This window comes from Dermacentor silvarum, chromosome 4 (assembly GCF_013339745.2).
Source record: "Dermacentor silvarum isolate Dsil-2018 chromosome 4, BIME_Dsil_1.4, whole genome shotgun sequence".
Taxonomy (NCBI): Eukaryota; Metazoa; Arthropoda; class Arachnida; order Ixodida; family Ixodidae; genus Dermacentor; species Dermacentor silvarum.
Window position 1 is genome coordinate 2,214,022 of NC_051157.2, and position 13,335 is coordinate 2,227,356.

Below are 13,335 nucleotides of genomic sequence, written 5' to 3' on the forward strand. Positions count from 1 at the left end.
GCACAACCTGAAGAATGGAGCAACTGCTTTTATTCCTTCAGTGCATTTTGCCACCTACGTACAATTTAATAATTTGAGTAAACATATCCTATGGACTTTGCTCACTCTTCAGCATTGCAAGGAGTTTCCTGGCGAAAAGAAAAGCACAAGCATGGTCTCTAACATTGAGGAGCACAATTCAAAGAATGATTCTCTTAAGAACTCCCTGCTTTCACCGCAGCTGAAGAAGTGCATTCAGAGCAATGCGCACACCTCCTTGAAAACCCTTAAGTTTGGAAAAAGAGGTTCAAGGGATGTACTCCATGAAAACGGGGGTTGGGGGCTACTTGCAAACATTCAGAGTAACAAACTCTACATCGGGGCTATGCCATGGGCATTGCATATCGGGAAACGATCTTAGATATTTCCTTTTCAGAGAGTTGCTAAGCGATGCAATGTGACATGTCCGTAGCCCATAACGACAGGTCTGTGTAAATTACCATTGCCACGGTGAGCTAGACAAAGCTGAACCACTGTATATTTTTGTTGTTTTGCTAGTTGGTTCACACTGTAGCCGTCATGACTCCATTTTCAAGCCCTAGGCTCTAGAAACGCCTGGTTGAAAAAAATTCAGCCACTTGGCTTTAAAGCTTGTTAATTCACAACTCATTAATTCGAAATTTTGGATAATTTGAAGTTGCTGCTGTGGGGTCTGTCCAACAATGTATTGAAAGCAATATGTAATGCATCCCGCTCATTCACACTGAAATCTGCACCGCCACCGATAATTCAACCTCCGCGCCATCGTGGGTGGGGAGAGTGCTAGTGCGTGGGAGCACATTGGCCACGCTGGTGTCACCGCGCGGGCGACGCAGCCCACGCCACTTTGCTGACGGTCGCAGACAGCCGTTAAAGCGGTGCGCGGGCTGGGGATCGTTCTGCGCGTTTATAGTCCGACGTTATCGGCGCGCAGGCGAGCGTCGCTTGCTGCCAGTCATGCTACGCCCCTTGTGCTGTGCCAGCATGCGCAGAACCTGTGCACCGCTTTGAACGGCTGTCTGCTACCGTTGGCAAAGTGGCGTGGGCACCTTTTTTTCCTCGCTCAAGGCATGGTGGGCCGGTGCAGTCGGCGCGAACAATGCGCACATAGAATGACCTAGCGTGGATGGAGCAAGAGCCATCGCGACGGGGGGCACGTCGGACTGCGTTGGCCGCATCCAGTTACATTGGCTGCGCCAGTGCGTCGAACTGTAGACGTTCTTGCCAACATGACGTAGCATGTCCGTGCGCGCGTGAGCGCTCACACTATGTCGGATTATATACGTGCCTTAACCGAGCAATTTTTTTCTCCGATTTTCTTTAGTTCGAAGTTTGTATAATTCGAATTTTCGTAGCATCCCCACGAAATTAGAATTAACGAGCTTTCACTGTATCTTTGGCTGAAGCTGGACACTACAAACCATCAGGTAACACATGTGTCTTGGCTGAAGCTGGCCACTACTAACCATCATTTTAGAAGGTGATTGACATCATTAAAATAGGAACACAAATGGTGAAAAGCAGTCTAAAGAGCTTGAAGTGCGTGTCCAACTCAACAGCTACTTAGCTGCAAGAAATTACAGCTAAGAAGAAAATTTTACAATTTTCCACTGAATGTGTGCACATAAGGATTGCTTCACCCTCCTTGAATTTGGGCATTCTTTGATTTGTCCTTGAATTTTGAGTTCTAATGTTCTGTACGAACCTTGGTTGTTTGAACACAGTATTTTTGGTTCTGTTGGAACTTTTACCCATTTTTACGCGTGCTCATAGTGATTGCGCTATAGAGTTCTATGCTTTCGCACCGGGAAATGGTGCCTCCTGACTTTTTTCGCCACTAGTGAGAGAGGTGGTAACTCAGAACAAGGAATAGATGCATTCTCAGTCATCGTTGACACTGTTCCACACTGTTGACATGTTCCACACTCATTGTTTCACACTGGTGCCTGGTTGATAATATGCCCTTTCCAAAAAAAGCCAGATTTTATTGGCTCTCATGTGAAAAATAGTGCTTCAACCAATTGCTACATGGCAGAATAACGTTGTTGCTTGCCAGTTTTCGAGGCATGCATTTTGCCATGGGCTGCATACCCTGCGTTTCCTGCTAGTATGGACATACTTTAACAAGGGCAGATTTATATTGTAAATGCTTTCACGGTAGACACGCCAGGTTGCATTCATTGGAATTGGTAAAAATAAAAAGGACACACTGAGCACTAGCTGAGCCACAGACATCTGCTCATTTTGTTGCTGCCTGTCACCTTCTACTCGCTTGGGAGGCGGAGAGTTGCGTACATGCGCTACACTCGATGGAGGAGAGACAACTGGCAGCACAACAAACGAGGATTTAATATGTACAAGGACGGTAATAGCATACGGCACACCAAACAAAAATTATAATTCAACAAAAGTCTTCACTCAAACTTGTGGGAATCCTCGTGTCCCATAACCGCCGCACGGGCAGCGAACGTCGCGTCAAGCGCATGCGTGCCAGGGAGAGTTGGGAGAGGGGAAACTTTCCTACCGCGGGCGGCGCGCGGGAAGCGCAAGCGCTATCAGCGCCACCGGGTGGGTCACGTGATATCCCGCTGATATCGCCCGGGTCTCTTTGGTCCCCGGCAAGCGGCGATGGCGGAAGTCTCCGCCGCCGCTCCCGTATTCCCGCACGTGGTTAGTCAACCGCGTTCTTGCCGCGGCAAACGCCGCGGCCCCCCCCCCCGTATTCTCTCCCCAGTTGGTAAGTCGGAAGCCCTTCTTTACTTAGTGTATTATTCTCTTCGAGGGAACCCTCAGCGATGTCAACTATAGCTAGCTGGCCTGCTCGAAGTGTTAGTTGCAGTCGTAATAAATGCTTTCCGAGTGTACATGTGGTTGTCGTCTATTGTTTCCTCGAGCTTGTACTGGACCGCGGTTGATGCGCAGGCATGCGCCAACCACGGGGCTCGGTATGTCGAGGCAGAGAGCCGTCGGCAATCCCCCCATATCCCGACATTTTGGCGTTCCCAACGTGGGGCAAGCTCTTGGAAAACGGGACGACGATCGGTTCGGATGCGAGGAAGCCTGAAGGCTTTGTCCGGACCAGCGTTAGGCCTCAACCGAAGGCGTGATTGCTAGCTAGATTGGGCATGTACTTTCTTGAGTGCGAGTTAACGCTGCACTAGGGTCACCGAACTCGTGTAGACGCTGAGATTTGCAGCGAGCTTTCTCCTAAGAGTACGCCCAAAGCGAGCGAGTGCAGCAGCCGACGCGGTGGTCGATTTTCCCTGTACATATGTAAATAGCCTCCTTTCTGTGTCTTTGGCTCTGGGAGCTGGCGCCGGAAACGCTGGCTAGGACGTCAGCGGGGCGCAGTCCCAGGAGTCTGCTCGGAAGCTGCGTGTTGAGCAGCGAGCGGGGACCACTTAGCTTGGCCTGCATCTCCTCGCGGCAGCTCATTGGAACCCTTTATGGGTCTTGTGTGGCATTGGTATCCATCATGGACGCGATTAGGCCTAAGGCTCTGCGGAGCTGCCGGTCGCATGTTCGAAGACGACCATGCCGTGACATTTAGCGGGTGCAACCGGATTCGCTAGTTCTACTATACTCGCCCGAGCGGAGAAACCTCGTTCGAAATAGAAAGCGTATTTTGTTCAGATGGACCCAATATTTTGCGGGCGGAATAACCGAAATCTCGGGGGACCAGAGAGCGCTTTGTTCATACGAGCATCGCCCTTTTTCGCGCTGTATCGGACCGGAAAAATTCGGTCGAAACGAATAACTTCATTCAAACGAACTGGATTGTTTTTTTGTTCTTTTTTCTCGTTGCGGCATAAAGCTATGCGGTAGACGGGTGGTTCAGCATCGTGTCAGACGGCCGACGCTGCGGCGGCCTCTACTGCCTTAATTCTAAGTGTTTGTGGAGTGCATTTGAGCGACTTTGCAGAACGAGTGAAGCCGTCATGACTTGCTATTGCTGCCATGGTCCACGTCCCTGCCTGCTGTCTCGGCCCCTCCCTGTTCGCGGCTCGATGCAGCAGCACATGGCAGCCACAGTGAGGGAGGCACACCATCATACACTCCCACGAGGATGCGTCGGTGCGAGGTTCATCGAGCCGGCGCGCGCGCCGCTTCGAGAAAGTCTTGACCCGCTGTTCCCTGGTGGACATTGCGGCGCGCATCTTGAGGGCAAGCCATCTTCAGCCCCCGTCATCGTCAACCACTGTGACGGCTGCCACATGTGGGCGGCCGCCACACAGGACAGTGCTGCCTATCAACGTGGATTCGGACATTTCCTGCCGTAGTTTACCATCGCATCTGCCCAAATACTTTGTCAATGCCGTCGTTCAGCGATTTCTCCGCCGTAGTGCAATATTTAAGGGTGGAGGGATGTGGGAATCCTCGGGTCCCATAACCGCCGCACGGGCAGCGAACGTCGCGTCAAGCGCATGCGTGCCAGGGAGAGTTGGGAGAGGGAAAACTTTCCTTCCGCGGGCGGCGCGCGGGAATCGCAAGCGCTATCAGCGCCACCGGGTGGGTCACGTGAGATCCCGCTGATATCGCCCGGGTCTCTTTGGTCCCCAGCAAGCGGCGACGGCGGAAGTCTCCGCCGCCGCTCCCGTATTCCCGCACGTGGTTAGTCAACCGCGTTCTTGCCGCGGCGAACGCCGCGGCCCCCCCCCCCCCCCCTTATTCCCCAGTTGGTAAGTCGGAAGCCCTTCTTTACCTAGTGTATTATTCTCTTCGAGGGAACCCTCAGCGATGTCAACTATAGCTAGCTGGCCTGCTCGAAGTGTTAGTTGCAGTCGTAATAAATGCTTTCCGAGTGTACACGTGGTTGTCGTCTTTTGTTTCCTCGAGCTTGTACCGGACCGCGGTTGATGCGCAGGCATGCGCCAACCGCGGGGCTTGGTGTGTCGAGGCAGAGGGCCGTTGGCATCCCCCCCATATCCTGACAAGTTGGAACCGGTTTCTGGACATTATCTTGCCAAAAGCAGGAGTCTCAATCAGCCGGTTTCTCGACCAGTACATCCTTTCATTTGGTTTCTGTACAATTTCCTGCAGCAACAAGAGGCTAAGAGAAACACGAAATTCTTCTCGCGTAAGTGCAGACCATTTTCGGAAGTGAGAATGTTGGCTCAGGTTACTCGAATTCAATAGCTGAGAGGCGTACCGGTTTGTCTCGACAACGATAACATCAATCAGTTCATCATCAAAGTAAGCCTCAAAAGCTCAAGTGGTTGAGGGGGAGAGCTCACTGTGATCGTCACTCCCGGAGAACCCTTGAATTCAAACCGTGGAGGTCTGGCTGGGATGCTGTCGGGGTCTATCCGGTACCATTCGGGGGCGCTGGCCATCTTGTCATTACTGCTTTCTTCCGCTTCAGAGTCGCTGTCTGTAAAAACGTCATCACTATCTTCTTCCCTTGAAGAATCAAACATGATAACCACATCCTCATCACTAGCGCTTTCATCATCTGAGGGAGAAAGATTTCCCGCGCGAGTACGCCGCGCGGATGTGGCCATGTTTGTTTATAATGCGCGGGAAACACAAGGCACGCATTCCACCAACTATTGCCCAAACGCTCATTCAACAAAAGCGCCAATGACGGAACCCGTTCGGCCCTCCACGTTGTAAATAGAAAAGTAGCATTTGTCGAGCTGGGCTCGTCAAAAACCTCTATGACGCGCGGGAAACACAAGGCGCGCATTCCGCTATCCAGCTCATTCAACAAAAGGGCCAGTGACGGAACCTGTGCTGCCATCTATGTTGTAAATAGCAAAGCACCATTTCCCAGCTCGTCAAAAGCCTCTTGGAACATTGCGGAAGACCCATGACGACCTGTGACCCATGATGACCTGTGCGTCATAAGCAAAAAAGTGGCGAGTGTTCATGACGAGCTTAGGTTAAAGCAGTTGAAAGATGAGCCAGAGCAACATTAAAATAAAAAAAAAAAACAGTCAAAAAGCTTTTGTTGGACGTATTGAACAGACTGATGTTTGACATTCAGAGGGCTAACAAGGAAACATTTTCACGTATATCTGCACATTACTGAGGTTCCACATGATTATAATGCTGGGGACGCAGTCAGTTCCTCAAAAGTAATGATGATTGGGAACACTGTACAGAGTACTGAAAACAAGACCTGAACTCGCCAGTCTCTGTGGAAGTCTTCTAATGGACACCAGAGTGTTACTTGTTTTGAACAAGCTTATTCAGACAAGTTGTTGAAGCAGGCGCTGAAAAAAGCCACTGTGATCTGTGTGCTTGTTAGTCTCTGCTGTTCTAAGTTTGCAGGTGCCTTTGTGCTGCATTAATAAAATGCACATCTATTGCCCTAAAGTGTGTACTCACGGCCAAAAAAAAAGTGTGCCCAGCCCCGTTCTCATTGTGGTTCACTGGTTGGCAGGTATGCAGTGCTCCCACTCCTTCGCTAAATTGCGCCAGATTGTGCCATACGAGATTTCCTGCGCCATCCTGATAAAAATTCACGATTTTGCGCCGAAGTGCGCCAAAATGAGCGCCTGCGCATTACATGTGTGGCGGCAGTGGCCCGCAGACGTGTGTAGCGCACATGACTAAATCGGCTTCATAAATCGAACGGCGACCGTTAATTCGGGCTCGATAGGGACCGCCTAAATGTACAAATAATTGTGAGCCGGAAATATCCAAATCCGCCAGAAAATAACTGAAGTTATTCCGCCAGTGGCTGAAAAAGACATTATTCTCGGTTTACCACTTTCGGGGATACGTTCACTTTCGCGGAATTTCGTGTCAATAGACAGTTTTAGTTTAATGTTAGTGTAATAGCGGGGTTAAGGGAAATAATGTTACCGTCCCACAAACAAACTTTGCAGAAAGAGAGCTTTAGTATAGCGTGATAGCGTAGTTTACGTGCGGGACGCTATTCCATTACGCTTTGAATTTTGCATACATAGGGCACCTAATTCAATGTGTGTGTGCGTTGGGAAAGTGCAATAGGCAGCGCCATGAAAGCCAGGGGCGTGTTGTATTTTTACATTCCATGTCCGCCGATCTGCAGCGAAACAGATAAAGCAGTACAAGCTGTCTACCGTAGCCTCCGAAATCTTCCCATCTCAGAGGCCATGTGCTGTCGTCACACCTATCTCCCGCCTTTACCGATGGGTGGCGCTCGCATCTCGGGAGAAAATTTCTTTCGTTAGGCTTAGGCGCATTCGAAACGAGAAGCGATCTAAAAAATTCCTCAAGGTGCGCCATAACACTCTCTCGTCTAAGCGGCATGAGACTAAACAAAAACCGTTTATGCAGTCATTTGCTACGAACGAAGTGAATGCTACAAAAACAACACCAAATTCAGTTCGATGCGGGCGACCGGGACTGCCGCCATGTTTTACGTAAACTACGTAATCACGCAAAGACGGTAACGTTAAATCTGAGAAATAGCGTGCGTACGGTAAACGGTATGGGTCGGTTAGCATTCTGCGCATGCGCATTTCAATCCCGCTATTCCGGTAAGCCCGCTATTGCGGTAAACACGCTAAACTAAAACTGTCTAACAACGTCAGCGTCGGCATACTTGGTAGTCTGCCAGGAACGCTATCATCCGCAGGCGCGGATCCAGGGGGGATGTCCGGATGTCCTGACCCCCCCTCCCCCTCAGATTTCTGCATCGCCCCCTCGCTGACAGGGGGATGGCCCTGTCGCAAAAAAAAAAGTATCGCCACCAGCATTCTTCAAAATTATTTTTCGCGAGTACCAGTGGTATGAGCCATGTAGAAGTAAAGCTAGCTCGCTCACAAGCTTAGTTGTATTCCGTAGGGGTGTGGTGTCGCGAAGTTGCCGTAGTTATTTTTTCTCATGAACACCTTGGACCTCCTGGCGCCGGCCGTGCCTTACTCTTCCCATCGGTGGCGTCGAATGAACGAGGGGACGTGCCTTTTGCCAAGCACGCAGATGTCCGCGCGAGCGCCTTCGCAACTGATCAACTCAGTTCCCGATTGGGGTGTCATCGGTTGCCTCATTGGCTGTCATCGGTTCTGCGACCAACTTGCTTAATGAAAGAGATCTCTCGCTGAAGTGTGCATATATAAATAATAACAACTAACAGCTAAACTAAGAACTTCGCATAGGCAACTTTTTTTTAAACTGTAGCACTCAGTGTGATCACTGGTTTTGGCACGTAAAACCCCAGAAAGAAGTGTGATCACAGTTACACGTTGACAATATCCAGTACGAGCACAGTACGGTTCGTACGCTACAAGTTTTTCATTGTAACTTCGCAGTTTTATTGTCGTACATTAAGCATAGGAGGATCAAAGCCGTCGGATCTGTTTATCTGAGTGGCCGTTCTCGCGGAGCGGGGCGAAGCCTCGAGCAGCGACTGCGAAGTGGGGAAGCGTGACGTCAGCGGCCAACGCCAGCGCGCGGGCATTGGCCGCTAACCACGCGTGGTTAGAGAAACGGGAGCAGATGCGCGCCTTGTGTAAAAGGATGACGTCGCGTGGGAAGCAAAACATGTAGACGCTGGCTCGCGCTCTCGGCTACTAGGCCACATCGTTCTTGTAGGTGGCGTCGTGAGTCTTCTTCATACGCGGTGATTCGCATATCGTAAACAACCAGCGTAGTGGTTGCCGCGTTGGAGCTCCAAAGCAAACGAAGGTGTCTCAGCCGAACACAAAGAATCTTCTTAAGGAAATCAAGATGTCCCAACAGAACTCCAAAGATGGACCCGTGCTTACGCATTTATAACAAACCTGTGACAGATCATCCCAAATTTTATTTTAAGAAACAATACAGGCTAGATATACCGGGTGTTCAAAATTAAGCTTTATGGTGTTCTTGAAATTAGGCACTGGGAGGCACGTAAAGACCACCTGGGCAAATAAGTTATGTGGCCAGGGGGACACAAAGTGAGATAATAATTATTTCTGTCAGCAGCCGAATATTACCTAAAATTGAATAATTAACTATTTATTGACTGCAGTAAGTGTATGTTTGTATTGAAAAGTTAGAGGCAGCCGTGTTTCTACACAGTTTCACTTAATAGAATTCTTCTAGCGTGTCTATTCTCCGAGATATCCAACTCCAAATTTTAATTGTCGTTCGCATGATTACGCATGCAAGAGAGTGAGGATTGGCGCAGAGCTCCTCCATGATGCGACGCGGCTGTTGGGTGCGGCGTTTAGTCTGACAACGCGGCGGAGGCATTGGCAAAGATAATAACTGTCTCCTTTCCCCTGACGGCTGGCGAAATAAAAGAAATCGAAGAACCCGTAACCGCTGTCATAACACGCGACCGCGCAGCCTGTAAAGCTGGCGGCAGCTGCCATGCCGAGATAATGGCGCGAGCGGAGAAGCCGGAGGGCAATGCGCATGCGTAATGGTGACTAGACGACTGGGCATGGTCATTTCCTGGGCTACGCAAATAAAGTGACTGCTGATTTCCAAGTATTTTAGGTTTATTGAAATCAAAAGCAGCAACTACACCATCAACAACAGAAACCTTTTTAGCTATGCTAACGAATATTTCATATATACTGCCATTTTAAGTTTGATGTTGTCATGCACGAATCTCATGACAACACTTCACCCATCAGGATGTTAATGCCCTAAAAACGTTCAAAATGCCTCCCTTCCACAGCAACGCAAAGCATAAACCACTCCAGCGTCGATTCCATAACTCTTCGCAGTACGACAATAGAAATTTGGAGTCGGATATCTCGGAGCACGAACACGCTGGAATAATTCTTCCGACCGATACTGTGTAGAAACACTACTATCTCTAAGTTTTCAATACAAACATACCCACTTACTGCAGTCGACAAAAAAAATAATTGTTCAACTTAAGTGAATTCGGCTGCTCACAGCGATAATTATCCTCTCACTTTGTGCCCACCTGGCCACATAAGTTATTAGCACAGGTGGTCTTTGCGTGCCTCCCAGTGCCTGATTTTAAGAAAACCATATATCTTAGTTTTGAACACCCTGTATTATCAGGCACAGCCGCCAAGCACATGGCTGTATTGAATAACGTCCTTTTCCTTTATGCTCGGAGAAACCGATACCTGGCTTTGCTATAGGGCTTCTTCCTCTTTCTGGGGTTTTACGTGCCAAAACCAGTTGTGATTATGAGGCACGCCGTAGTGGAAGGCTCCGGATTAATTCTGCCAACCTGGTGTTCTTAAACGTGCGCTACAACGCAAGCACACGGGCGTTTTTGCATTTCGCCTCCATCGAAATGCCGCCACCGCGGCCGGGATTCGATCCCACGATCTCGTGCTCAGCAGCGCAACACCTGAGCTGACTGAGCCACCACGGCGGGCTACAGGTGTTGCTCTAGCCGTATAAAACGCGGGTTTATCGTGAGCAGAAACGGTGCATTTCGGTAAATGAGAAAGGCTACTATCATCATCATCATTGACAGAAGCTGACTCCCCCCTCAGAAAAAACCTGGATCCGCCCCTGATCATCTGTCGACGTGTCCAGTGCTAGTCACGTGAAATGTCGCGAAAGTGAAAGTATCCCGGAAAGGGATCGTCCAAAAATAAAGCCGAAGTTTGTCAGCGCGGTCCTGCACGCACGTACACTTGCCTATGACCTGGTCAGTCCGTATCTCCACCATTGTTATGCTGTCTGTCGCCGCAAATATACGAAAGTACGATTAATGCATGCACCGAATCTTCAATCTTTGGCAACAGGACTGCAATTTTGTAGCGATGCGTAGCGCTGCCGCTCCTTGCGCTTCATCAGGGGTATAAGAGTGGCGCTCCGCCTGCGTTATATGGTATGAGCCGGCAGAGAACGGTGGATGATAAGGGTGGCATATAGAATCGAGCGGAATGCATGGCTACAAAATCGCCGCGCAGGAATCGACGGCGCTATCATAGCCGAATGAGGCGTTTTTTTTTTTTTTTGAAACAGTCCTCGTCGGCAGAGACATCGAGGCTGTAGTCGGCGCCGCTTAAACAACACAAGTCGCCGCGACCGTGTCGCTAGTTAACACGTCAATGAATAAACTGTGGACGTGCGGAGCCAATTCGAATGCATTCCCAAATGGCTTGCCGGAGTTCGCTTGTCTGACGGTTTGGGCGCGGTAGGTGTTGGATTCACTAGGCTTCGCTAGTTCCGGTTTCCAGCAGGTGGCGGCAACATAGCCGACCACCATGCTGGGGCGATGCCAGCGACGTATCAACGCCAAAATATTGCTATTTCCGCTCAACTCGGCAGTCAAATTAGCGCGCACTCGTGCAGGCAGAGTCCGAATTATATAGAATGGCATACCTTAAGGTGTCCGAAATTTCGGTCGTACTTATACTTTAAATTTATGGGCCAGTGATGGAGCCTTAAAGTAGTCCGAATAATCGAGCTTGTCTGAATTGCTGGTGTCGAAATAATCGGTCGATGCCAGTTGTGAATCGGCCAGTTGCCGAACAGAAGCTTCAGCTCTACGAGGAAAAACAGACCGTTGAAAAGTACCTGCTGTTGTTTGAAGCAATGACTGAGCGTTACGAGGGCTCATCAAGGCTGGCCTGGCTCAGAAAAGCATTGAGGACGTTGTCTGGCCAGGTGTTTCTGACTGATGCTAGAGCCTTGCTGAAAACATAAAAAAGTGTCAGCTGTCAATGAAAAAATTGTACGATGTAAAAGGCAACATCTGAGCAGCTTCACTAAACTTGAAATAGCCTAATTACAGCACACTGTGTGAACAGGTTTGTTGTCTTAATTTAAATTAAAGGAAAACTCATGTATTTAGAGGCAGAGGAACATTGTTTTACAGCAAGCAAACACTTTCTGGAATAACGCTTGTCAATTTTAAGTGTTTGAAATAGCTTAGGGCGTGTCCAGCATCTGGCATTTATTAGCTCCGAAGTGCTCCGAAATCTGTATCTGGATGCTACAAACTGCTCCAAAATTTGGATTTTGCTGCTCCAAAAATTGCTCCAAATTTCAGTTCATAAGTGGCAGCACTGAGGTATGGCATCCATCTAGTATCTGTTTGTGTTTCAGGTGGCAATGAAGAAGGCAAATTCATGATTGACTGTGAGCGTGGCTTTATCAAGTTGGCAAGACCACTTGACCGAGAAGCATGTGCCAGCTATAACCTGACTGTTGAAGTCACTGATGGTAGTGCCAAGGCCACAGCCATGGTGAGTCTTTTTTTCCTGCAGCATTTTGGCTGACTTATGGCACGTGCAGGCCTGTCACCGAGATTATCAGCTACGTACCCAGTAACTGCAATGATGTCCAGTGGATCGCCACTGTCAGGATGTGAATATCCTAGGGATATGTTGAATACATACAATGGACGTTCCTCGCACAAACATTTGGTTTTTTATGTCCTGTGGATTATGTGGACTGCTGCATACATTTCACGGACATGCCAGGGCTTTCGCAGCTCACACTGTGCAGTGACCACTTCAGATAAATTGTGTGCACACGTTACGTGGACAGGCACGTGCGCAGCAGCGCAGTGTATGCCTCATTCGTTCAGGCCAGGCACAATACTGAGCTAACTCAAGTTATGAAAATAAATTGCCTGCTAGACATATTTGAGCCGCACAAGTGATAGCACTGAATTGTAATTCGAGCACACAATAGAATGTATTTCTCTTACGAGGAAACTCGGACAAAGCTTTCTGTCTACAACATAATGGATGGACATTAGGACAGGATTTGGATGTCCTGCGAACAGTTTTTTTACTGGGTATTAACCACTGGGGCTACGCTGTGTTGCGTGGCATTACTGAGAAAGGCGACACCAGTCATTGCTACGGCTGCACTTTGCAGGTGATTTGTGTGGGCATAGACAGTGGGCAAATGTTATGGTTTCTTGCCATATTTGTGAATGAATCCACCGCTAGATGGAGCTACCTGGTAGTGCATTTCTCCTCATGCCATTTGCTAGCCAGTAGTGCAAACGCATGTGCATGTACAGCGTGCATGTCATGACTCAAGGCAGCTTGTCTGCCTCTTGCAGCAATGAACAAGAAAGGGAAGACTGTCATTCACCCGAGTGTTGGGTCAGGCTAGAAGGATAAATAGGAGTTTTTTTTCGTGCTTTTGGGTGGATAACTTGTTCTTTTATGAACCTTACTTTACTTTTCCGCAGAAGTGCTTTGCCATAAGCGATGAACAAAAGCATCGGACCTTGCGCTGTAATACAACCAGTCATCAATCATCCGTGTCGAGCATCACCTGCATTATCATGCTCTCCGTTGGCTACACACATTGCAGCTTTATCCCCTTCGAGCATATTCTCCCTCACTAAAAATCTAAAGTAGCAGTATAGATTAGAAGTTCTGAATTTTTCTGTAAGTTATATCGCATCTTTAATTGTCCGCCCACATCTGAACTCTAAAA

General features: G+C 48.9%; 1 protein-coding gene across 6 annotated transcripts in view; it reads left to right on the forward strand.

The window, feature by feature from the left end:
- LOC119448018 (fat-like cadherin-related tumor suppressor homolog) overlaps positions 1–13,335 on the forward strand; it is a 653,800-nt gene that overhangs the window by 64,654 nt on the left and 575,811 nt on the right. For all 6 annotated transcript variants that reach the window (XM_049666727.1, XM_049666730.1, XM_049666726.1 and 3 more), the window contains one exon: positions 11,983–12,122. In XM_049666727.1, the coding sequence (XP_049522684.1) occupies positions 11,983–12,122 (140 nt within the window). The remainder of the gene's footprint in view (positions 1–11,982; positions 12,123–13,335) is intronic.